The sequence below is a fragment of the Haemorhous mexicanus genome, chromosome 1 (genome assembly GCF_027477595.1).
Source record: "Haemorhous mexicanus isolate bHaeMex1 chromosome 1, bHaeMex1.pri, whole genome shotgun sequence".
Lineage (NCBI taxonomy): Eukaryota > Metazoa > Chordata > Aves > Passeriformes > Fringillidae > Haemorhous > Haemorhous mexicanus.
In genome coordinates, this window is record NC_082341.1 from 98,996,274 (window position 1) to 99,023,836 (window position 27,563).

The window sequence follows — 27,563 nt, forward strand, 5'->3', positions numbered from 1 at the left end:
GAAAAAAATCAAGGTTTGTCAAAAATAATGGGACTGGCCTGCATCAGGTAATTGTGATCAGTCACTCACAAAAGTCCCCCAAAGCTGCTTCATCAGAAGGCACCACTCCAGCACCAGGCAGGTGAGATTGTGCAGAACCTCAATGACAGCTGGTGTTGTCAGAGCTCCATCTCCAGGAGCCTGGGAAGAAGGTGAGACACTCCTCACCAGTCTCTCAGAGAACAGCAGCCCCATGTCTCAGTTACCAGTGTCAGATGGTGTCAGGGAATGTCATATCCAAGGGCGTGCATGTCCTGGTCCAGTGGTGCTGGTCCATTACATTACTTACACCACCATTTTCTTGCTGTTATTAATCCTACTGAAAGCAATCCAGAATGGTTTTAATCCTACTGAAAGCAATTACAGAATGGTTTGGGATGGAAGGGACCTTTAGAGGTTATCTAGGTGGAGCATCCCTGCAACGAGCATCTTTAACTTGATCAGGTTGCAATAAAGACCTGCCCAGCCCAACCTTGAATGTTTCTAGGGATGGAACACCCACCATTGGAAAGAATACTGTCTTTAACTTCAATAAAAGCAGATTTTGACAAACAATGAAGAGCTAAAATACAAAACAATAACAAAAGAAAAACCTCTGAAGACATCTATACCAAAATAACCTTTCAGAATGCAGCAGGCACCTCTGCTTTCAGCGATTTAACCAAAGCAGACTTGCAGCTGCAGTCACAGAGCTCTTAGAGTCAAAACCTTGTAATACAATTAACTTCAAGAAAAACCTCATTAGAAGCAGTGAGGGTTAGGCATGACCAAGCACAGTAAACAGATGCACAGAGCTACATCATGTTTTAGACACCTAGTCCAGCCTGCCTGCTCCTGCTTTAATGGAACAGAGTATCTCAGAGCTCCTAATGGGATGATAACGCTTGCACAATGAGATGTTCTGGCAACATCTGTTTGATGTCTCTGTGGAAACTCTATTTGCCTTAGGCTGGTCACTTAAATTTGGGTAAACTAGTCGTTTCTCTTGCTTACACAGTACTAGAGGTCATGACCACTTCAACAGAATTTAGGGGCAAGAAATTGTGGCTATTGCTAGTAAGGCTACATGTAAAAGCATATTTCTAATACTAAATAATTATGTCAGGCCTGTGAATGACTAGTTCTGTAGAATTGTGATTTTGATTTTTTAAATAAATTATGATTCACACAGGGAAAGCAAAGTAAGAAGAAGATACAAAGTAAATGTGAAGCAATACTAAGATAAAATACAGAAATCAGAAAGATGAGAACATATGTCCCCTACTTTCTGCAGCTAGACCAAAAAGTCTGATGAATATGTATTGGCTGCCACTCTAAGGGGCCCTTTATAATTCCTTAACTGAATGGCTTATGGTAACATCAAAAGGTGGGTTTTTTTGAGGAATCCTTTTATCTGATTTTTTGGAATTCACTATTCTATATGCAGTGTACATTAACCTATGATATAGAATGTTTATGAACCATCTAGATATTTCTGAATTGTTCCACAAAACAGTGGCATATAAAAAAGAGATTTTTATTTTCATTTTTCTTTCTGCAGCAGTAGGGGTTCCATGGAGTTTCCAGGGATGAACTTAAGCTCTTGATTTTGTATTGTTTAAGAAATAGCAAATGGGGTCAAGTGACCCTGAGAGACATTGCAGCTTTCCTGCATAAAGGTCAGATTTCAGGACATTAAAGGCTTATCAGGAGATTTACTTCTTCCTGAGAGAATACTTCATTTTCTGTCTTCACAAGAACACTGCTCTGTAGCATGGAGAAAGACTGCAGAAACAGCAATTTGAACACTATTTTGTAGCGAGACAAAGTCAGATCTGATTTCCACCAAAATAATTAGAAAGACTCTGTAACTTCCTGTGAAGTTAAATCAGATTAAAAAATAAAACCAAAATAAATTACAGATCATAACAGAACTGGTGGGAAGGCTAACTGACCTGCTAAATCATGTAGTCATCCATCCCCAAAGGTTGCATGCTGGAGAACTTTCCAAATGCCCGATGGCAGCTGGCATCCCCAGCCTCCCAATAATTACTTTCAAGATCTTTTACTGTTACATATTCATGGTTTTATCTTTTACTTTCCTTCAGTGAAGTCCAGCAGATTAATTTAGCAGTCACTTTGTTTTTGCTCAGGTGGAGTACATGGAAAGTTACAATACAAGGGGAATGATAACAGAATGGACTTTGGGCAATAGGAACAGTTTCCATTGTTTCCACTAATGGATGCACAAAGGATGTACTTGACTCCATCATCTACATAGAAATGGAGCAGTAATATATCAGTTTCATCCTTATTTGCACTTCCCTAACATACTCTTTTGCCTCTTAAAATAATGTTTAACACAGTTCTTGGCTTTAGAAATACAGTCTTACAAATATTCTCCCTCTTCTTTCTCTCTCAAGCATTAATTGTTGGAAGGATAAAAGTAATTTAAAAGCAATATATTTTTCAGTAACAGTGAGGGGTTTTTACAGATAAGAAATGCAGGATATGAGCAGGCATTCAGTGCCATGAGCTTAAATATGATTACTACACACACTTTTTTAGAAATTTGAGTCACCAATCAGATAATATGATCTGTTACAAACATTTTAGTTGGACAGAATGAAACACAGCAAATAACATTCATACATAGGAGAAGGATTCCAATTACAAGGTCTAAGTCAAATTTTATAAACAATTAAAGTGAACAACATATTTCCTCCTATAACAATTTCTTTTTTTTTTATCAGCCATGAAGCAGCCATTTTATTACCAAGTCCTTTTGCACTGATGGAAGAGATTTCAAGATACAAGAAAATGAGTATTTACCAATGAAAACCAGGAAAAGTCTCCAAATTATATATTTAGGGGTGGAAAATATGACAAGACACAGAGTAGAAGTAGGAAAGACTGTTTATTTCCATTTGTACTCTACTAAACCATTGATAATAGTGTTCTCTTATGTAAAGAGGAGGAAACTCTTGCCCTTATAAATTAAATAAATTGACTGAAAAAATAATTTAAATGTAAGGTTCTAGTTCAATTAACACTATAGAAAGCTTCTGGATATGGCAAAATTAGCAAAACACTGGAACCCCCACATTTTAATGAGGTGTCTGTGATTAAAAAGATCCTAAATATTCACCTATCATTTCATCCATAACAAAATGATCATGAGCCCTTTTTATGAACAGTGTTTTAAGCCTTGTTCATGGTGCAGTTCTGCATTACTTTTACACAAATAATTTTTCCAGCATGGGATCATAATATAAGTATTCTTTGCAATCATGTTTCACACATTATTATCAGCTGTAATACTGCAGTGAAAATTAAGTCCCTATTTGAACATTCTTGCTGTGTCTCATTTTGCCCTGAGAATGATTTCAGCTGCCACTAGGTTATTTCTCTGGATATTTAGTAGGGATTTATACATAAATTGTGCCTTTTGGCCAGGTATCTGCAGAACTGGAGGTAAAATAAACCCTTTTATCATCATGGGAATAAAAAAGAATATTTAAATCTTCATCCATATGAATGCAAGGAAATCTGAAAACACATCTCAGGGTAACACTGTAGAGCAACTAGGGGCAACATAATAGAAATATGATCCTGCAAGGTTTATTACAGGCATGCAAAGATAAATACATGAAAAAAAATTACATTACTCGAGTCCAGGGGATTCTGTGTTCCTTATAGTAACACACTGTCTACAAACTACTAAGCTTTGCCTAGGTAGAGGTTGAAAGTTGGGACCATAAATAATTCCATTCACACACATGACTGTCTTCAACATTTACTCCCTCTCCTCTGACCCTTCCTTCTCCTCCACTGATGTTAATAATTAGATACCAGTTTTCAATTAGTGCATCAGGCCATCCTTAAATCAGGATATCCTTAAGTCCATAGCAATTCATTTTGTCTTCCCAGATATAGAGCTGTGGGAGTAGCTTATTTGTATCACTAGAACAAGATGAATTTCACTTACGGTGGCAAATGACAGAAGATAAGGAGAAGGAAGCAAAGGTGTTTCCTGTGGCCACTGTGATATTGCACTATCATAGGGTTGAAAGTACAGAAGAGGTTTTCTTTCTCTTCATGATCCAGTTAGGCTTACTTATGAAGGACAAATAAATCTATCTGCTCCTTGTTTGTAGCACTGCTCTGTGTATATTTAGTAAGGAGAAGCAGAAGTCTTGAAAACAGCAAGGCCCACATTCACATCTGCCTTTCCATGAACAACTCTCTTGGAAGCCTGGCATGTAGGCAATCTGGGAAGCAGCTGTAAATGGGATGAGGTGCTGGTCTGACCACGTAGCATCTTCCACAAAGGTTGACTGCTGACAGCAGGTTAGGGGGCCAGCCCTCTAAAGGGACAGGATGCCATGATCAGAGTGTTGTGAGCTATTGCAAGTGGGCAGTATTCATGACAGCAGCAATTTTATAACTATTATTTCTAAAACTCACATAGGACACCCATAATTAAACAGGCTTATCTGTCACACAACCTGTACAAATCTGCCCAAAATGTTGACTGCTCTATCAGAAACACCATGGCAGATTGTAATTGTTCAATAAAGTTTTAGCTTATATAATGTTTCATATAAGCAAGGGTGAATCGAAGACTTTACTGTCAGAGGCTTTAGCTTGCAAAGATTTTACAATACTTTCACAACAGGTTGGTAAAAGACCTTGACATCAATTTATGGAGGGAAATGCAGGTGTTTGCAATGGGCTGGCAACCGTCAGCTCATAGTTCCCATGGAAACAATAAATTGCTATGCATGAGTAATGGAGAGTGATTGCATAATTATGGCAAAAAGTAATTAAGCAAGATGAGAAAAACATACAGCACCATTTGCCTTTTTCCTCTACCAATGGCAATCCACATGCCAGTTTTCAATCACATTTCTTAATCACCATAAGACCTTTCCAGGCTTTAGCCCACTTGTGGAGTCATTCTTTACGCATCTTTAGATGATCACTAATTGACTGAATAATAGCTGAGTTTTGTTGTGTTTTTGTCCTTCATATCTGCATAGCTCTCATACTGTTAATTACAGAAATATGAGTGCAAACTGACTAAGGCCAGAAGGGCCACTGTGATCATAAGGTCTGCATACTCTGTTACATAAGATGCATTTTCTTCCTCACGGCAGTGCTATCACCTAGTCCGTATTTTGAAACTGAAATACATAAAATCTTCCAAGAGATAGCCAGATGTGATTTGAAGCAAGATGAATATATTACACTTGCTCATTAAGCATTCTGAGGTTATTTGTACCCATGGCTTAACATTAAGCCTGTCTTTTAATTAGGATTCAACCGCCATAGCCTAATTTCACTGTATATGACCTTGTGAACTCACCCACCGGTTTCAGCGAAGCAGAGCATCAGGTGTTTCTCTGTCTCTATACAGAGCAATGAGAAGTTCTCAGGGCACTCCTTAACAAGAGCCCCCTGCACTGAGTTTATGTCACTTGGCTCTGGTAACAGGGCAGCCACGGGGGTGGCTGCAGGGGGAAGGTGCCAGAAGCTGTGTGACAGAGGCAGTGCCAGCCAGCTCCATGGCAGTCCTGCTGCCAGCCAAGGCTGAGCGCACTGGTGACACAGGTACTGCCTCTGGCACAACACAGCTAAGGGGGCATGGGCTGTGGAAACTGCAGTGGGAGAAGGAAGTGGGGATATGTGAGAGAAACAGCCCTGCAGAAACCCAGGTCAGTGCAGAATAAGGAAGAGCAGGTGCTCCCGGTTCTGGAGCAGAGATTCCCCTGCAGGCTGTGGTCCAGACCGTGGAAAGGCAGCTGTGCCCCTGTAGCCCGTGGAAATCCATGGTGGGGCACAGATCCACCTGCAGCCCCAGGGGACCCCAAGCTGCAGCAGGTGGGGTCCTGAAGGAGGCTGGGAACCCATGGGAAGCCCATGCTGGAGCAGGCTCCTGGCAGGATCTGTGGCCTCGAGGAGAGAGGAGCTCACACTGGAGCAGGTTTGCTGGCAGGACTTGTGATGCCATGGGAGCACCCATGCTGGAGCAGCCTGTTCCTGAGGGACTGCACCTCATGGGAGTGACTGACACTGGAGCAGTTTGTGAAGAACTGCAGCCCATGGGAAGGACTCATGTTGGAGGGATTCGTGGTGGACTGTCACTGGTGGAAGGGAGTCCACACTGGAATAAGGGAAGAGCGTGGGGAACCTCCTCCCTGAGGAGGAAGGAGTGGCAGAGTGTGATGAACTAATTGCAGCCCCCATTCCTTGTGCCCCTGTGCTGGTCAGGGGCAGAGGTAAAGAAAAGAGAGGTAGAGTTGAGCCCAGGAAGAAGGGAAGGGTGGGGAGGGGATATTTTTGAAATTTGGGGTTATTTCTCATTATCTTGTTTTGATTTGATTGGTAATGAATTAAACTAATTTCCCCAAGTTGAATCTCTTTTGCCCATGACAGTAACTGGTGAATGATCTCTCCCTGTCCCTACCTTGGTCAATGAGCCTTTCCTTGTATTTTCTCTACTGTGTCTAGTTAGGAGGGTGTGCTGAACTTCCTGCAGAGTTCAGCTGGGCTATTTTGGTATTTTTGGAAAGTTCTGGGAAATGTCTTTGTGAAAGCCCCTGCCTTGCAGTGGTGTTTCCCATGGCTCAACTCCAGTGCCAATATCCTCTGAATTCAGGATTCCAGGGGCTATGCAGGTCATTTCAGTTACACAGAGTTGATGGTCATGTTTAGTTTACTGGCAATATCAGACTCAGAATTTTCCAGTACAATAATAAATTCTTAAAGTTAGCCTCATGCTCTTAATTTCTAAATGTGCAACTTTTCATTTTACTCTTTTAAGACTATCTGTTTGCTTGTGCTAAATTGTGAAATTCAGTGTAAAGGAACTGTCACACCATCACCTCTACTGTAAATGTCTCAACTACAGGACATTAGCAGTAATTTTGTATTTTCTTTCAAAATCTTAATATTAAACTTCAACAAGTTGATAAATTCTTGACAGGTGTTGCTAGAAATGTCTATGTGTCTCAGATATATTGCTAGAGGAGAGGTTTTGTTTTTCTCAGCAAATTTTAGGTGTGGCTCTTTGTTTATAGAGGAATGGAATAACCATGGAATGGAAATTGTACAAAATTTTCCAAGAAGAGAATGCTGCCATTAGGGAAATACTTCTATAAAATGAGACCTCAGTCTTCATCCAGTAAATGTATCTGGCCAAGGTGCACCAACATTTCTACAAATGCCATACACAAAGGGTTCTTGAGTACTGCACAATAAAATTTATAAAGTGTACATAATTTTTAATCCATGCTGTAGCATTTACTTTTGGCTTAAAAGGTTTTCATTAGGTATAAAACTGATTATATTTTGGTTTCATGCTCAACAAGACATTTTTACTGTATTGAAATAGCCTTTGATCAATGTTAAAGCAAGTATACAGACAAATATGCACATACTTGACTGCTGTCTTCTTCCAAAAGTGAGCCACATACAGGCTTTCATAAAATAGTTTTGGACTTCACATCATTGAAGAACACATAGTTTTTTCTCAGATTCAAATATATGAATCTGGATCTATTTGTCTAACTCTTAAACTATACATAAATTACAGAGATTTAAACTATGCTTGATTAAGAAATATCAGTATATTCCATAAATTTCAATAGACTTCTTATCAGCCTGAATGGAGGACCATGCCTCCTCCATGTAAGTACTTGAAAATCAGAGTATTTGTTGTATCAGTTAAATTTTCAACACCTAGTGACATCTAGCCATCATACTCTATTCAGTTTTATGTTTACACTGTTTTTTCTGGAAGTTTTCCCGAAGATGCTGCTTGTTTTTAATTATCATGTAAACATTTTTTTAAGGAAAGCAGTTTGTATCTCATAGGACAGGGACAAGAAGAGATGCTACAGACCTACTGGAACTATCCCTTGAAAATTCATGCAAAGTACAATATATCTCAGAACAAATGCACACTACTTTACATGCACTACACATTGAAACAAACACAAATTTTTAATTTTTTGGTCATTGACATTTGCCCATGTACTGAAAACAACACTAACACAAGCTCTGTAAGATACAAGTTGTTCTTTTCTCTGCTGTTCTTTTCTCTGCTGTCCTTGTTTCTCAAAATACCACAAATATCATTCGGTTCAATGTATCACATCACACTGTGAAGCAACCATGAAGATAACATAATAAAATAATGTATTCACAGAATTATTTTATAAAAAGATCTCCCTCTCCTTCCCTATCATGTGGGATTTAAAGCAAAATTTATTTCACTGCAACATTAAATATATAAAGCTTAATGTTTATCTCTTGGAGATAGTGACATTATTTTTTTGAAAATGGAGATCCAATCAATTATGAAAATAATAAAGTTAAGGTTTGAAGGAAGAGATGATGCATGCACACAAAGTAATACAAAGCTCAAAGGACCATAACTTGAACATTGTCATTTAAATGCCATATCTTGCCGAAGATTAAATTGTTTGAAAAATTTGATTTTTTTCAATTGTTAAATTTAGAAAAAATATTTTTGAGGAACTTTTAAGTACTCACAGATCCAACTAACTTCATCATCCAAAATATTGAAGGAATATTTGGATTGCAGATGGGAACACTCAACTACAAAAATTAAGTTTGCTCCTTATACAGTCACAATTTTTTACATGTAATTTCAGCCAGTTTGGGTATATTTTTGTAATCTATTACAGCATGAAATTTTATTACCAACCACAGACATACAAAAATTTTGAAGACATTCTACATTTTTTGATACAAGAATTTAAGGCAATTATGAATGATTACATTACTACATATGTTTAGTACAGACTTGTGACTGAGAACAGTGTAGCTTAATTACTCAGAAGCAGCAATTAAGTGTCAGCTTCACTTGCAATTAAGATTCCTTTCTTCAAAAGGAGTTAAGGGGGCAACACACTTACCTGTGAAGTAGTAGGGCTGAGCATAAAGTTACAGAAGTTCCTTCATTTTACTGCATGCTTGCACATATTCAGCAGTATGTTGGCCAAGTGCCACTTAATTGGGGTTTTTTTGGCTATGGATCCTAAATCTGATTTATACATAGCAGTGCACAGTGTGCATCTGGGTCCACACATATCTTAGAATTGTATTTTAGTTTTTATTAGAGGAAGAAGAGCACTGCTGTAATCTTTTTTATAATACCTCACACTACTCACAATCATGCAGGGCAAACATGGCACTAAGAACCCTGGAAGAATAATTTCTTTACCTATTTAATGAGATTTCTGTATCTTTTTAAGGCAGAAGTGGTGCAAAGCAGAAAATGTAATGTGTAAAATGCAAACTTTGTTAGAAACCTGCTGCAGTGCCTTAGTTTGAGAGAATCTGAGCAAATATTCCTGTTACCCATTTTGTTTTGTATAGCGTTACATTTTCAAATTTACACAATGGATGGAATTCAGTGGGATTATTTCCTCTTTGGCCTAGACAGAAAAATTTTTTTTTTTCTTTCCTTTACTTCATGTACATTGAAATCAACCTTTCTGATTAGAAAAAGATGTAAAAAACATACTAAGCCAGTCAATAGCATCAAACTTTTTCTTTGCTTTCCACCAGAAACCACAATACCCTCCAAAAAGCTCAGAACATGTAAGCAAATACTCAGTGGCAGGGGATCTTAGCATACATTCCCTGATTTTCTACCCAAATCAGCCATTTCTGTGGCAGGACACCTTGCTGACCAAGTGTCTAGCTGCTCCAGGGTTGGACACAGCTCACAGCACATATTACCACTGCTGCTGTATTCGTAACCTTCGTGTCACAGCTGAGGATGACAAAGTCTCATTAGAGACACAGACCAACAAAGGCATCTTCCAGGCAGGAAACTGAGCCTTGGAGTGTCAGCTGATTCTTAAGGTTTGCCTGAAAATCAGGTGGAAGTTTCAGTGACATTCACCAGGAACAAGGTGGGACCTCTCCAACTAGTTGTTACAGAAGTCCCTACCCTCCCACTCCCTCACCCTAAAAATTTCAGACAGGTGTAGCTCCATTACTATCAAGCACCAAGGTTTAAAATTATGTACAATTAAGGAAAAAAATTCTTCTCCAGATGAAACAACAAAATCAGCTTGTTATTATAATTTTTAATACAATTATATGCTTATATTCCAATTTTTATTGAAAACCATAAAATAGCAATTTTAAAAAATTAAAAATATTATTTTCAAAACTGTGGAATTTCCTAAAATGTTATAAATTCAGCTGAAGTTTGATAATGTTTTAATAATTTGAGTTGTTGAGGCAATGAGTATCTCAAAACTCAAGGGAACTTCTTTCTAGGCTGTTTCCAAACCTCAATCCCAGCCCAGGAAATGGTTTCCTGCATAGATAACCCCTTCTTTTCCAATTTAGTGGTTTTTTAAAGATATATTTGTATATACTTATATTTTTTGTTCCTAGAAATATCATCAAATAGTCTCTTCACATGAAAGAATGGACACAAACACCATGCCTGCAACAGTATGTCTTTGATATTATTTTACTGATTCCAAGCAGGCAGTACTGACACATAAACATAGCTATTTTTATGTGAGCTAACTCTCCATAGTTGATGTTCCACCACTCTGAATTATTATTTTTTTTAAAAGCAAGTTGGTAGAGAAAAAGGAATCTAAAAGAGCATCTGGCCAACACCACTTGGCATCTTTAAAGACCAGGAGAAGGTTTCAGGACTCAGCAATTTTACCCACAATACCAAACCTGGGGGAGTGGTGGGTGCTCTGGACAGCAAGCATACCCTTCAAAGGGCCCTTGGTAAGCTGGAAACATGGAAGAAACAGCTATCAAATGCATGGAGACCAAAAAAGCCAAAAGCCAAGTCCCAACACTTGGACTGGGACTCAATGTAAATCTGCAGAAAAGGAACCAAGCGCTTGTAAAGCAGAAATTAAATATAAGCCAGCAGTGTACCCTTGCGGCCATAAATGAAGATAATACTGGGCTGTATTAGCAAGAACCAGCCAATGGGTCAAGAGAAGCAATCACTCTGCTCAGTGCTTGTGAGGCCACAAGCTTGTGAGGCCATCTGGAACACACTCCTCAGTTTTGAACACCTCAGGTCATGAGAGGGATGGATATGCTGGAGGAAGGGCACTGGAAGGCCACTGACCCAGCCAGGGACCCGAGGAGAGGCTGAGAGCAGCACGTGGCTCCAGAAGGGATGGCTGAGGGGAAATTCAATGGCCATCTTAAAATTGCACATTAGTCAGTCAGAGAAAAGGCTTCAGTACACAGTGAAAGGGAAGAAAGCAATGGTCACAAGGTACATCAAGGGAAATCTCAGCTGTGGAAAAGGAAAAATATTTTAGTGAGGGTGATTAGGCACTAGCACAGTTTGCTCCAAATATATTGTTGAATTGCCATCCTTAGAAATTTTCAGATTTTGCCTAGTAAGGAAGTGACACAACTGAGGTTATCCCTGCCTTGAAAGGATGTCCAGAGGTTCCTTTAATTTCAATTTTTGATCTATGAGTCTATGGGTCATTAATAAAAATAGGTAAAATCATGTCTTACTCCAGCTGAAGGAATGTTTTTAAAGGATAAGTGTTTTTTCATTACTTCTTTAACAATTTACCGCCTAAAGACATTTTAAGTAAAGTTATAAAGTTGTGGAAACAACTAATTTTATCAAAGAATTTACAGAATTGTACCATTTACCTTATGCACTTTGCATTAATATAAATGCAACCTTCTTCAAATTTCCAGTTTAAAACTACATGATATCAAGATCCACCTACAACTTTAAAGGGAATTCTACCTTTAAATGCTACCTTTAAGCATTGTCTAGAGCTTCTCTATGAAACATAATAATTTAAAACATATGTATACATTGCACTTCTAAAAGTGTATCTCCATCTCAAAGCCTATGAAATTAGGAAAACACACATACACATGCACATGCAGCACATGAAGAAAAGCTTCCCTCAGTTAGACACAAATCCTTATTTTGGTAAAATTACACACAGGCCATAAAAAAAAATCTGTATAGTGTACACAAAAGTTCTGTGTATACACTAAGGCAGCCATATGAAGTAGAAAGCCAATCCATCTTTGCTCAGTAAGACATATTAAAACCAGCGAAACAGACAGAAATAGCATTTCCTCTCTAAAGCAATTGCCTCAAGGTGTACACAACTTATTCCAACTCCAAATCAGAGCCCGGGTTTACTTTAAAAAGAAGAAAGGCATTGTTAAAACAATCTGAAGAGAAAACAAAAGCTTTCCTCTTTGAAATCACAGTAGTCCAGTATTTATTATCTGTAGGACATGTAGGACATTTATTATCTGTAGGACATTATCTGTAGGAAATGTATCCATTTTTCACTTTAATGGAGTAAGATGTCAGAAAGTTACCTGACCACATCAACATCTCTTTCTTGTACCTTTGTATGATTAGTGAGTAAGAATACAGACATGTCATCTCAACATTTTTTTTCTCAAATATTTATGAAAGTCCAAGAGCTTTATTTGACAAAGCTATCTAAGATGCAAAGGATCAGCCCAGGTTACATTCATATGAGTTTCACAAACTTTGGTTACAAATGCAACTCAGTACATTAAATACCAATTAGCTTTATCAAGATAAACCCAGGATAAAGCTCATTGTGCTTTTTCTTTTTCTTGGTGTTTAGTTTACACAAAGGAAGAGCCAACATACAGGGCTTCTCAACACTCACACGTGGGTACAATTGGTAGAGGGTGGTGTATCTATCCGACTTTTATTTTCCTTGGCATCATTCAGAAGCGACTCATTACCAATCTGGCATTTGAAGACTTGTTTGTAGGCTTTCCTAAAATTTTCAGATAGAAATGCATATATGATTGGATTCACAGAAGAATTGCTGTAAGCCAGGCAGTGTGCAGTTACCCTGAAGAGAAAGGAGGCTTGAGTCAGTGGGAAAACTCCAAATTCAGCCCAGAGATGGATCACGTGATGAGGCAGCCAGGAGATGCCAAAAACCACTACCACCACCAAAACAGTCTGTGCTGTCTGAGACAAGAAAAGGAAAACACATATGTCTGATGAGCACTCAAAGAATCAGCTTTAAACCTACTTCAAAACTCCTGTTTGGAGGGAAAAAAAAAACCACACCAAAAAGTATACCGAGAGGGAACACACTGCAATATTTGTTACTGACTTCACCACACTACTTTATATGGGCTTTATTCTGCATAATGAATTACTGCAAGGAGAACCCCAGCCTTGGAAAATGTCACGGTAAACAGCAAATGCAGAACTTTCCTCAAAGGTGAAGAATGATGTTCCTAACTCCCTACACAAAAGCTGAGCCTTTTCTGAAATGCACCTACCATGACAACAGCGGTCTTTGGGAAATCTCATCCAGATCTAATGAATTTTAGTTCCGTGCACAATAATTTCTGATTAAATTTTCAAGAGAGATCTATTATGCATGAAGGCAGGTGGTGGAAAAGCTTAGAGCTTGCTCAAGTGCTTACTAAAGCAAGATTTTTGGAAGCGTCTCCTTTAAACACAGAATTTCCACAGTCATACAACAACACTCTGGGATACAACTAGTGAAAAAAAAACAAAAAGAAAAAAGTAAGAGCTTGAAATTTGTGATGATTGCACATTATCAAAACCAATCTGGAAGTTAAAGTTCACCACCAAACACTAAGATAAAATATGGAACATAAAATATCCTCAGTGCTGCTTCCACACTCCACTTCTACCACCAATTTCATAGATCCATTCTAAGCTCCAGAATGAACTGGTAGGGACCCTTCAGGTGCTGCAGGTGTTCTGTCAGGGCACAGGGAAATTTGACTGTCAGTATTTTCTTTAGCTTTCACCTACTTCAGAAACAGCAGTTAGTGCTTTGCAGTGGCCTAATTAATATCTATCCCTCTACCAATTAATATCTATTCCTCTCTTTCAACTAAATAAGTCTCCAAATAAAAGTCTATATCTATTCCTCTCTTTCAACTAAATAAGTCTCCAAATAAAAGTCTAATAATAATTCCAAAGCATACTATGTCATGAGCCATTATAATTTCTACATTAACACTTCATAACATAATTTTTCTGATAACTTCTTCACATCCAAAACTAAGCCAGGGGTCACAGAGTGATAAATATTGCAGCACAGAAAATATGTCGATTTTTTTGCTGGTTTATTGAACTTGGTCTATACTTCCTGAACTGATTAATGCTCAGTAATAATTAAGCCTGACCTAACTAATCAGAACAGGAGTTAGCTTAGAAAAACTTGTGGGGAAAACATTTTTATTTCTGTGGCAACAGGCCAAAGTGACTTATGACAGATGCTGTTGTTGGTCAGTACAATCTCACAACAGAAACCAAAGGACATTAAATCTGCAGTTAATATAACATATTTAGTCTAAAGCAAGCATCTGTTTTCATAAGCCATTCCTCTACTTAGCCCTAAGGAGTTTAAATCAGTTGCCACTTAAAGAGCCACAGAGATATTTTCTTTTTCAGGTCTTATCAGTAGATTGTGTTCTAACAAGACTGCATAAATTAAGAGCAGTTTTTTCTCTGATTGATGTGTTCAATGGGTTAATATTCCAAGTAAAAACAAATTTTCAGGATACCACATGCATAATTCAAAAGAGGCATTTAATTCAGTTTGTTCAAAATTCTGAAAAAAATTAACCAGGAAAATCACTGACATTCAGTAGGGTATAGATGCACCTGAAAGCAGAAGGTGACAATGTGTCTCTTGTAACTTTTACTTAAGGTATTTCATATCTGCAGAAGAAGCAATTTTGTATTAGGAAATCTCACATCTGCTTTATCCCATTGTTCCTCCTAAGCCTAATTTCAGAGCTTACTTTTCCAAAATCACCACTTTGTCTTGCAAGCAAGGTATCACTAAAAAGCAGCTCTTTTTTACCTACTGGGAGCTTGCTTAGGGTTTCTTATTAGCAAATAAAACCCACCTGAAATATATGACATTAATATTGATGCTTTGTGACCAAAAACCATGAAAAATAGATTTCAGGCAAATTAATATTTTTCATTATTTTTTTTTCACACATGCGGCAATTTTTTCTAAGATTCTGCTATTAGAATGTTCCTAAAGGTATGAATAAAGCTAAAAATGTATAATCACACCTGAAATGCATTCTTAACAAGACAGTAGTAGGAAAAGAAGAAAGATATGGTAACCAGAGAGAGCACTAACACACTAACAGAGTCACTTTGAAAAACATGAGTTATGCCTTAGGTTTAGAAACTCATCTTCTAAGGCAAAAAAAAACATCTGGATTGCTTTTTGGTTTTTTTTTCCTCTTTGGCTACTGAACCCTGATACATTCAAGGAGTCTTGATCATATCTGTAATGCTTTATCCTGAAGCTATGAAAGTTAATTCCTAGTCAGATCTGCAATTTTTGAGTGCTAGTGGTTTGAGGAAATGCAGAGATATTTTCAGTTTGAGAATAATTTAGATGAGAGGTGGCAATGTACAAAATGTCTTTGAAAACTATGTCTTTGGCCTTGACAACATTAAAAGCAAAAGTATATATGTTAAGTATTTTACTGAGTCAGGGCCATAATGCTTTTAATTCTAGGAATCCAAAGCTATTGAGTAGGATATTTTTCAAAATATAGAGAATGCATAAATGAGAGAGTACTTATTCCCTGTTGAGTCCATGTATATCTCATTTACATTGGAGGCAGTCTCCATGCCCATATGAAAATAGTGATCAGATCAAATGAAGAGCTGTAGCTTCAGGGGTTTTTCCTCCACAACCATAAAATGAGAAGTTACTCAAATGATCACTGTGGTCAAATCTGCTCAAAAATCATAACCACATTATAACTGACAAATTCTCTGGTTAAATGCATCTTTCAAATATTGTTCTAAATCATGAAGCTTATATTCTTCTTTAAAGACCTTTCATGGTTCTATTTGTATCCAGTATATAACTCATGTCTTGAATGTAAGAGAAGAAAACATTGTGTGGAAAATCAATAGAAGAATTGGAGAATCACTAAAAGTCTCTTATCAGACTCCTATTGGGAAGAACAATAAATTTCATTTTAAAGGTCCCTAATACAACCTAGGAATTATTCACTAAAGCATTACGAAATCAGCTAGATAAAAAAAAAAAAAAAAAGAAAATTAAAAATCCCATGATTTACAAGTCAGGGGAAAATGTCAGTGAGAAAAAAAAGAAAAAAAATTAACACAAAAGACAGGTTGTCTCCCTGTACCTAAATTTCACACGCTCTGAAGTTCTAAATATGAGGATCTCAGGTAATGGCTGGATGCAACGTGATGGAAAACCTGGATCAGAAAAGATTTTGATCTGCTAAGTTCAGAGGAACACTGAACATTTAATTAAATACTTCATTTTAATTTCTTCTCTCTGTTACATCTTTAGCAGTAAGTACCAAATTAGCTTAGCCATTAAACTAAAATACACAAAAATGAGTATTAGTAGTGAATGCAACATACCTTTTTCTTGGATGCTTCTGACTTCTTTGACATGTTTTTTAACTTCTTATGCAGATGACTAAGAACCTGAAAAGATTAATTTGCATCTCTTTATCATATTTCCCCAATTTCTATTCAAACAAAATTAAAACCTGTGTATCCTAGAGTACTCTTGTGCTCTCCACTACTGCATGATTCACCAACAGACATCACTGAACCAGCTTACACATTTCAAACATGCACAGCAGGAAAATCAAAAGAATTACATATGTGAACCAGCAAAACCAAAGCAGACCACAACTGAATTCTTACTAAAATATTCAGATGTATTACATAACAAATACATATCACAAATTAACAAGGAAATGGATGGAAATCTATCTGGTACATAGAATCAGCAATCTCTCTTCTTCCATAAAAAGTCAAAGACTTGGTTTAGAATGACCTTTAGTGTGTATGTTTTGAGTCACAGCTTTTCTGAGTCACCTGTATGATTTGCTTCCTTCAGATGGATGCTTGATTAGTATAATCAAGACGCTGGCACTATTTGATCTTTGAAAGAAGCTTAGGTTTTCAAGAATAATTTACACTAAAATGAGACATGACACACGAGGCACGACACATGAGGCATGACTTTTCACAACAATGTGATGATACTCACCATGCATCTTTCACAACCCAACTTTAAAAATATGTCACAAAAAGGCTCATCGTCCAAGAGCAGAATCCAAATTTTAACATAATTGTTTACACATAGGGTTTTGGATAGAGGATGCAAAGAGATCTTGGGTTGGGGAAAAGGGTCGAAATTCAGATTCTTTAATTTGGTGACATTTTCTCTGTGCTCTTTGGGTTGCACCACTATTAGGACAGACATCAGTCAAGATGATCTAGAGACTTTGGCATTTGAGTTTTACAGACACACATATTGAATTAAAAGAAGTATGATGGTATTTGTGAATGTCTGGAGCTCATCAGCAGACTTGATTTTTAGGTGTCTACTCTTGGCTACCAGAGAAACACCAACAACAATTTAAAAAAGAAATTACTAATAACCACACAATATTGTAAGTGCAGTTCATTTGTGCCTGTCTGTGTACTACCCTGTGACTAACCCTGCATGCACTTCCTATTTGGAAACACTACCCAGGCCACTCCAGGGGGCTAACCTGAGCTAAGAAATAGCAGGAGGAAAACAAACGGGCTTTCCCTGAGAAAGTCCCCTTTTGACTTCATTTCTTTCTTCTTTAGTATGAAGCAGACCCAAAGGAAAGGACAGAATCCCAGAAGAAGGCAGAAGCAGAACATGGAGACGACTGTCTGGCTCACAGACTTTTGTTCACCTCCCATCACCCTGTAGAGACCAGCTGAATTGTTGAGTCCATCAGTGAAAAACATAAAACTTAAAAAAAGGGCATGGGAGGAATGCAATTAAGTTCATGCCCCATCACTACTGCTTCATCTATCATACCCCCTTCGCATAACTTACAGTGATGGGCTGTTTCTACTGGACCCTTGCAAATCCCATCATGTGCCACCCAGGGATTCTCCTTCGCAGCCCAAAACTAAAGTGAGATAAACTCTTCACAGAGATCAGAACTGCAAAATAGTTTTTAAAGTTACAAACATTTTTTTCTTCTGTTCTGAAACTTTTAGCCCAAAGTTTTGCATTGTATCTCTCCCCAGTTCAAAGAAAGATGCAGGAGACAAAACAGGTAAATTGGATATTTGAGGGGCTTGGGAGGTGGTGGAGGAGGATTTTGTTATCAATTTAGATTATAACCTTCAAGTGAACCTTATCAGCTTCCTCTCTTCTGGATTACATACACATTTCATAAAATAAGTATTTGCAGTGCAAACATATTGGCATAGTATTGTACCAGATGGCATGAAAAGTAGCAGCAAGAGAAACAGGCAAAATGCAATTACTGATCAACAGCAGTGGAACAGCTCTCAAAGACCTGCAGAGACTGCCATGAAGTATTAAAAAAGCCATGTTTATGCACAAGCACTACATGACAAATCTAAGACACACTCCCCCACTACCCTGTTCAAAATGCCTCTTCTCTGGGCCAATGAATAATCAATTGTTCTGTAAGGAGACTTCTAGGATCTAGTCTTGGACAGACTGTGACCAAGACTACCACTCATGACATCTGGTAGGCCCTTGGTTTTGCCTACATTCTTTCTTTTCTTTTCTTTTCTTTTCTTTTCTTTTCTTTTCTTTTCTTTTCTTTTCTTTTCTTTTCTTTTCTTTTCTTTTCTTTTCTTTTCTTTTCTTTTCTTTTCTTTTCTTTTCTTTTCTTTTCTTTTCTTTTCTTTTCTTTTCTTTTCTTTTCTTTTCTTTTCTTTCTCTCTCCTTTTTCTCTTTTTAAAGTCTTTTAAAAATTATTCTTTCCCCCCAGTGTTTCAGAACCTACATTCAGGATGGCTTGAGAGCCCTGACTGAGGACTTTAACCAAATCAAGTTGAGAAAGAGATTTTTCCAATAAAGGAGTGAAGAAAATTACTTCAACTACCTCTGCCTATTCACAAAAGTCTACCAAACATTGTGAAAGTGGCAAAAACCATGTTTGCTGTCTGGCATTTCACTGACCACACCTTCATTATCAGCCACTGAAAATCATGCAGAAGGAAAGCCTGCACAAGGTCACTGTCAAGTAAGAATGAAATTCTTGTTTTACAGATAATGTAAGCATTACATTCTGAACCACCTTTGTAGTATGAACCTGATTGAAATTCAAGCACTATTGCCTGCAATCCATGTTTTGAAGTAATGTCACTACTTCTATTGTCACAAGAGATCCTTCATCCTCTTTCAATTAAGAGTGTGTGACTGATGTGTCATAGCTTTTATTTTTCTCTTTCAGTAAAGTTTAATAAACTTTCCCCCTTGCTGCTCAGCAAAATTTAGGATTTAATATCCAAAGCCAGATAAGCTTGTATTTTATGTTGAGGCTGTTGCTTTTTATAGCTTAGTTTTAACCAAGTCTGTAAATCATACATGACATGAATTCAGAATGTTCAGAATGATAGATAATAATGGAAACATTCTTAAGGCAAGGCATATTTGTTTTAAAGAAAGCTTTTAACATTATGCATCTAAAAAAGGAAATGTTTGCTAATAACTATAGGTGTCCAACCTAGAGGTTTGATTGAAAGAGGCCTGACTTTCAAGGAGTGAATCCTTGAAAAATGGAGGTACCCAAAATTGGTTGAAACTTTGCACAACCCTGGCAGATGTCAGCTGCTAGAAGCTGACTGGGAATCATTTATCACTTTACCCTTTAAGGACACATTAGTGGGCAAAAGTCATAGCACTGTTACAAAACACATACAAAAAGTCAGCATTACAAAAATGTAGCAAGTAAAATGATAAGCAATATAAGAGGCAGAACACAACGTGTTCTGAGACTCAGCTGATCACTACATAATCACTGCTCCTCCCTCTGATGCAGTAACCTTCTTTCAAGAGTACTTCTCTGAGGCAACAAAAGCTGGTTTCCTATGGATTTGTAACTTTTTTTATGGTGTTCCCAAGAAGATGTGTCTTCTCTGCAAGTTGACAAGACCTCTTCCCTTTTATGGCTTGTCTGATGTTTAACAGCTGAATGCAAACTGACTCCTTAAAAGAGAGAGGATAATGGAGACTCTCCACCTTCTTCATTGTCTGCTGTTTTCACAAAATTAGGGAAGTTTCCTTAATTCTGATGTTTTCACTCCTCTATCAAAAATTTCCATTGAAACTGAACTAATGTTACTTGTGGAAGAGAGAAAAGAGGTAGCTATACACACAAGAGAGAGCATGATCTCATAAATCTCTGCCTGAAGAGCATGTACCACATGAAATATTTTTGGAGGACACTGCTTCCAAATACCTGGCACTACTTCAGCATTTCTGTACATTGTTAATAGCATTGTTATCCATGGGAAAAATACAAATGTCTGCTAATACTATATATATGTGAAGTGAGAGAGAAAAAGAACTTGGCTCCCTATTAGAGTGCCTAAAAAATGAGACTTTCAAAACTGAAAGTTCAATTGCAATTTGTTTATGAAAGAAACAGAACTGCCTTAAAGGAGTCTGGAAAAGGCAATATAGTCAAATAGAGAAATAAGTGTCATTTGTCTTAATTTACTGCAGCAGAAGATTGCATTATCTCGCTGATCCACAGTTCATGAAAAACAGTGAAGTCCATAAGAAACTAATGCAGAGAGTAATGTCTCCTAATGTCTACAGGCTGAGGGAGATGGGGTTGCTCAGCCTGAGAAAGCTCTCCCAGTCCCAAAATATTGCAGTTGGAGGTTTGTCAGTGGCTCCTAAAGAGGGCAGGAGTGAGTCTTTAGCTGCAGGGTACAAATACCTTCGATAGCTCTGTACAAGTCATGGCACTTTTCAGCCTGTAAACGGATGGGAATTCCAGCTTCCTCTAAAATTTACCCCTTCAGGTCAGCTCCTCCAGCCTGACACCGTGGAAGCAGGATCACACATACAGGCTCAAAACACATCACAAAGCCGGAGTGAGACCCTGGCCCGGCAATAGTTTAAGTACACAATTTTATTGTAATTTCAAGTGGCCTTGATTTTATTAACTTGTTCTTGGGCATATTTTTCACATAGAGTTGCTTTTGTTGGCTTGGAGGGAGTTTTTTGTTGTTTTTTTTTTTTTAACTACATATTAATACTAATATTGAGAGATTTATTTCTGTAGAGGTGCTTTGTAATGAGAGTGTATGTTATTTACTATCCATATATTCTGGTTAAGCATATTTGCTTTTTTCATGCCTACACTGCACAGGACTATACTAATTTTGAAAGATTTCTTTTTAGTCTTCTCACATATAATTAGACTTCAAAGGCCAGTACTTTATGCTGAAACAGAAGATTTTTTGGCTTTGAAAAGGGGAAGAATTAGTAGCTGAAAGCCCCCTGTGCATGCATTCTGTAGTGTTCTCCCTGCAATGTGTAATACTTTTCTCAAACTGACAGTCTATCACTACAGCTCAGTCATATTCACCACAGTAGATGAAATACCAGTGTATTCATTCAGGGAAAGCAGGATTCAGTTCAAGTAAGAAAATTTGTGTTTCTGCTTCATTTGCCAGGTTGCATTTGTTCCACTATGAACAGCCATTTAGAAATGTTGTCCTTTGTGTTCTGCATGCCTTGGTTTCATCAGGGTTGGACAACATTACAGCCTCAATTTGCACATCACAGTTAAGCTGATGTAATATATAGAAAACTGAGCAGAACATAAAATTACTTGTTCAAATTAAATACTTCAGGTACATCTATTGAACTTGCCAGTTGAAGAACTGACTTAAGCAGTCCGTATTTGCAAGAGCAGTACCATCCTCTCAAATGTAAATCACTGCCCACGGAGAAATCCTGCAACTGGAGGCAACTGGCACAGAAACAGCAAGATATCAGCAGGTAGCAACTGGTGCTCCAGATCCTGTTCAGCAGCAAGCAGAGGATTGTATACTGAAGGCTGCAATTATTACTCCAGGAAAATCTGACACTTTGCTTAAGCAGAAATGTCCTTAAATACCCATATTCAGGCACCCTTAACTGTTGCTGTTTCCTACCAGGGTTCTCCTGCCCTGCTCCCTGGAACCACCTGCCTTTGCCAAAGTCAGAGGTAACTCTCTCATCAACTTCAACTGGGGCAAGGCATGGCACCACAGGGACCAGGCAGCATGAAAGACATTTACTCTTAACACCAAACAGATAATTTTTGTCACTTTCAAGTGCACTGCACATTTTAAAGAACCACAATGCTTCATCTGAAGCCTGAACAACTTGTTGCCTTTTTGTACTTTATTGAGTCAAACTCCTCACACAGCACTGCAAGAAATTAAGTTATGGTGATGGAGAAAGCAGCAGAGCACTGGGGCTTCTTAGCATTCTGCAACAAGGGAATCTGACAGGGAGACCCCACTAATTGCCAGAACACCCCTCTCCACTCACCCCATGCAATCCCTGTTCTGACCTCTCTGACATTGAGCATGTTATCACCCCTCAGACATCCCTCAGCTATAAAACCTGCCCTCTCCCTTTGTGACACAAACTCACCCCTGCTCCTTTTTCTCCCAACAGTGCCAAGTCCCTCCACATGCCCAGAAATGGCCCTGTGGCTCATGGACACCTTTTCCACCACTGTGTCCCTCCCTTCCTTTTACACTTGCCCCACCTTGGCGTAGCAGAAGGAGATGAGCAGCAGTGGGAGCAGATACCCGAAGACGAACGTGCAAATCACGTAGACCTTCTTGTGGCGTGGGTTGGGCCAGAACTCCCAGCAGAAGGTCTGGTTGCTGGTCTCACGGTGGAAGATGCGCTGGTGGTGAGCCACAGGCGAGGCCATGGCGAAGGAGAGCGCCCAGATGAGCCCCACACCCAGCATCGCGTTGCGGGGAACGCGCAAGGCTGAGGAGCGCCGGGAGTGCACGATGGCCACGTACCGGTCCACAGACATGGCCGAGAGTGTGAAGATGCTCACCAGCATGGAGATGGTGAAGAAGTAGTGGATGAACTTGCAGATGAAGGCTCCCAGCACCCAGGTGGGGAGCACGTAGACCGTGGATTGGAAGGGGATGCAGAAGAGCAGGTAGGCCAGGTCGGCGATGCTTAGGTTGAGGATGAAGATGTTGGTGGTGCTTCGGCGCTTGCCTGGCTTGCTCCTCGCCAGCACCGTGATCACCAGGGTGTTGCCCAGAACCCCCAGCGTGAAGATTAAACCGAAGACGATCAAGGTGATGAAGTTCTCAATGCCGATGCCGAAGAGGGGCTTCCCCTCCGCCTCCGGCAGCCCGGACAGGTTGAACTCCCCGCGGGGCGTCTCTGCCGTGGATCGGGACAGGTTGAGGGGCGCCACGGAGGGCTCTCCTGGCTCCATCCTTCCCTTGCGTGCCGGGCAAAGTTTCCGCGGGCGGGACGCGGAGCCGCCGCTCCCTGGCACCTCGGACCGCGGCGAGTCCAGGGCAGCCGCCCCACCAGCGCCGGGCGGCGGGGAGGGAGGGCGGAGGTGCCGCCGCGCTGGGCGCAGCTTGCGCTGCCGGGAGCGGAGCCGGCGCGGCAGCCCCGCCGCCCTCCGCAGCCGCGCTCCGCCCGCCTCGGCCCCGCGGCCCCGCCGCCCCCGCCGCCGGGGAGGCGCTCCGGCCGCGCCCGCCCCGCCCGCGGAGCCTCCGCGCCTCTGCGCCGCTTCGGGAGACTGAGCTCCCCGGGAACGTGTCCTCGGAGAAAGGGGAGGTGGGGTTTTCTTGCCCTCTTTATTTCTCCCCGCCTTTTCTTCCCACCCTTCAGCTTGTAGGTGCCCTCCCCAGGGCGGCAGCCGGAATCCCGGTCCTCTCCCCGGAAAACTTCTCTCCGCTCGGTGCCTCCGCTCCTAGGGAGGCTCGGGAGCCGTGTCTCCCAGCAGGGCTAGGCGGCGCTCGGCTGGTCCGGCCGGGCATCAATGAACTCGCTTGGGCAGACAGAAATGATGAAGCGCCCGCATGAACCCACCTCAACAGGTAGCCGACAGCAGGAGTTTCTCCGGACTAAGCGCCGCCTGTGTTCACTCGTCTCACCTCCTTCACAGTTTTCCTCCATTAATCACAAAGCAAAAGAAATGGAATAGGAAGTCTAGCCGCTTTTCACTGCCAAATCACGAGGTTCGAGGGCTCGGCCGCCGCAGGAGCGCATCCGTGCTGAGGGCCCGCGGGCTCCTTGGAGCCGGGCAGCCGCAGGCAGCGCTGCACGGGGCCGAAACGGGAGCTCCTGGAGAGCCAGCCCTTTCAGAAGGGGGCGAAACATAAAACTTCCTCCAGCACACGGATGCGAGTTCATGAGAATATTCTCACCGGCACATACACCTTGTGAATGAAGCGGATTTGCCTGAGGTTTTATACCCGTTTCCAAATTACCAGTCAGTGAGCTACAGCTGGCACCAGCAGTGACCAGCAGAACTGCCCAGATGTGCTGTTGAAGGCAGCGAGTTTTTGTTTGCATATTTTTCAGTCTGCAGTTTGACGGGGTTTTTTTCTACCTTTCTTTTTGCTACTTATATTGAAGCATCTCAGCAGCTGCACATCAGCTGATTGCAAAGCCATCAACTTCTGCAGATGTAGATTTTAATCTAACTAATGTATGGTCTGCTCCATTATGTCTGAAGGAACACATCATGGGAGAGCAAAATTCAGTTTATATAGATCTAAGAAACTTTTATTTGGATTGAGCTGGTTTCTACATCTGCTGTAACTCATTTAAGAATTTATAAATATATCAAGCAAAAATAAGCTAGTAGGGATTCCTCAAAGACTTGGGTTTGGAATTTTTTGTAGTGTGCATTCTTTACAATTTTGTTGACATGTTTAATTGCCATGCAAATCTACTTGTCTCTACTTCTGCAAGGAATGTGAGAAAGAACACTGTTAAACATTTCTAGGATATATCAGATATCACACACTTTTTGGGAAGTCTCTGAATATATTGTGAAAATGAGCAGAAGTCTATAGATTTTTCCCAGTGCTGCTGATGCCTGTGTTTGCCTATGAATTCCTTCATGTGGTGAAGGAGATACAAGAAACATTTTGAATATGACTGATGGTTAGCTTTTGAATCATGTTATGTTGCCAGACACCACTCATTTCCCAGGATGTCTGGAGTGCAGCCCTGGTTTTGATGAAGCTAATGCAATCCTCCCTCTGATATGCTGCTGGTCCTCACCACTCACACTTCTGTTTTCTCGCAAAATAATATGTTTTGCGCAGAATAGCCTGAAAGGTTAGAACAAAGGATATTGCACTTAGCAGAAAAGTAAGCAGGAAAAGCGGGTATAGAAACAAAATCAATTTTAGCAGGAATCAAACTGAAAATCACATTAGTGATTTGGATAGGAGAGTTGACTATTGGTTTCCTTTGGATATTTAATTGACAGTTCTGTGGTTCAAGCTTTGCTTTTCTGCTACATATCTATTGTAAAGTGTCTGTACAGTTCCTATAAGACTACCCTGAGCATTAGGGGGAGAAAACCCCAAGAATACAATTGTATGGTACCTTTTCTCTCAGACCTTCAGGCATCAGCTTTTGCAGGAGTGAATCAAAGTTCCCACACTGAAAACACTCATGATTGCTGTTAAGATTGTCATAACCAAACAGGTATTGACATATTAAACCACTGTTCTTCTTATCTAGACTGAGTAAAATTTTCATGCAAAAGAAAGTTGAGATGGAAAAGCTGTTATGAATTCAGTACAAATAAATATATAGTTAAATACTGGAACTAGTTGAAAAACTACGAGAAAAAAAAAGCAGTAAAAATATTGCATCTTACTTTAAGAAAAAAAAAATTCATGTCTTTGCAAAAGAGCTCTCTTAAGCATGTGCCTCACACATTTCTTTGAATCTAGTTTCATTGAATTTATTTTATTGTTTTCCTGAACCCTATTTGACGTGAAAAGATCTACTTAAAATAAAATAGCTTAGGAACTTCAGAAAGAGCAAGAAACTGCATGCAGTCTTCTGTCTGTGACTAGAATCCACAATTGTCTTTATCAGACAACTCACCTCCAAAAATTTGTTGGGCTCCAAAATTTTCCATTGCAATCAATGGAGAAAATAGTAGACATGTCCAAAAGGGATGGGAACCTATGTACCCTGCTAAGTCTAGGCATTCATATTTACTCCTCAGTGGGTTAATCCAGAAGATATTACTGTAAAAACATACGAGGATGTCCTTCTTTTTGCTCACTCCAATGGTTAGTTACGTTATGTTTATGTTGTTCCAATAATAAAAATATTTGACACTGGTAAAATTTTATCTCAGGAATGAGGATTCCAGTGCATTGATTTAAAATCTTAATTACTACTAAGAAGCTCTTTGTTCCTATTTAATGCATGTATATGGGTATAATAAACATATAGTCAATATAATGTCAGTAAAATGCATTTATATTTTAAAATGAACATTTAATTAACACCTCAGAAACAATTAAAAATGCAGGTTTTAGCTACAGTCCCACTTTTGATTACATTGAATAATTGAGGCACAAAAATCAGCATCTGATTATACAAATACATATGTAGATGTCCATTAGCATTTTATCATTCCACAAGAATAAAATAACAACGTACACTACTTCTTCAGAGAAGAGTTTAGTAAAATCCTGTATAAATACTTTTGGGGCCTTTTGTTTTCAGGCTTTTTGCCATAGTGAAGTTGGAACTGGAGTTGAGGTTCAAGGCTCTCAACTACACCCCTGTGTCAATAAAGAGAAACCATTTAAAGTGTATTTATACTAAAGCATATGAGTAACCCTGACCTTTAGAATTTTTTTGACAGCTCAGTCCTTAGCTCATTGGCCACTTTTCTTTGCTGCAAAAAAGATTTTCCAGATTTGGTCATGTTTTGTTTATAAAACACAAGACTGAAAACAGGTCTATTTTGAAGACTGACTCTTTTAATTTATTTGTGGAACAAGACCAGATGCAATAGTCACGTGAATCATACCCCATTAATTTTCTTTGGGACAAGTTCCTGGAAATTTACATTTTAAAGGCGGATGTGAACTTCAAGTAAAATTCAAAAGTCAAATAAAAAAGTCCATGATTCATAACCAACCTTTGATTTGCCTTCTATGAAGTTAGTAGTATGTAAAAGTCAGGCATCTATAAGCATTAGCTGCTCTTCTATGTATATACTTGGGAATAATGTAACCCTCAGGTCACAGTTGTCACTACATTCAGATTTCCATAGTGGAGAAGTGTCACCAATAAATTGAAGTTTATTGCTTCTTGCTGACATTTAAAAAGGAGTAAACATCTGCCCATATCCATTTCAGAGCCATTGTCATTCCATCCCTGAGTCTGTGCTGATTTTTTTGTCCTCCTAGTTCTCTACTCCAGTTCTTAAAAATCAGTTCTAAAAAAGTGTTAAAATGCAGGCAATCAAAAATAAACTTGAAGCTAGGTTTCCAAAATCCCATTCCATATTTAGTGCTTTCAAGTAATAGGTTTTAGGCTTAAAAATTGTACACAAAAACATGTATCCATTCTTTATTTTCAGAAATTTTCTCTGTCAAAAATGCCAAAAGCTAAACA

The 27,563-nt window shown here is 39.2% G+C and overlaps 1 protein-coding gene across 1 annotated transcript; it reads right to left on the reverse strand.

Moving 5' to 3' along the window:
- Positions 1-8,006: 8,006 nt before the first annotated feature.
- Positions 8,007-23,545, reverse strand: GALR1 (galanin receptor 1). Its single transcript, XM_059857062.1, has 3 exons — positions 22,678-23,545; positions 16,505-16,570; positions 8,007-13,051 (listed from the first exon to the last, which is right to left on the reverse strand). The coding sequence occupies exons 1-3, from the start codon at positions 23,377-23,379 to the stop codon at positions 12,734-12,736; spliced, it is 1,086 nt and encodes a 361-aa protein (XP_059713045.1). The 5' UTR covers positions 23,380-23,545; the 3' UTR covers positions 8,007-12,733.
- Between the last annotated feature and the right edge of the window lie 4,018 nt (positions 23,546-27,563).

Coding starts and splice junctions, on each gene's coding strand:
- GALR1 (XM_059857062.1), bottom strand. CDS start 23,379: ATGGAGCCAGGAGAGCCCTCCGTGGCGCCCCTCAACCTGTCCCGATCC. Junction 16,571..22,677: donor TCTCCTTCTGCTACGCCAAG/GTGGGGCAAGTG, acceptor TAATCTTTTCAG/GTTCTTAGTCATCTGCATAA. Junction 13,052..16,504: donor CAGAAGCATCCAAGAAAAAG/GTATGTTGCATT, acceptor TTCTTGTCTCAG/ACAGCACAGACTGTTTTGGT.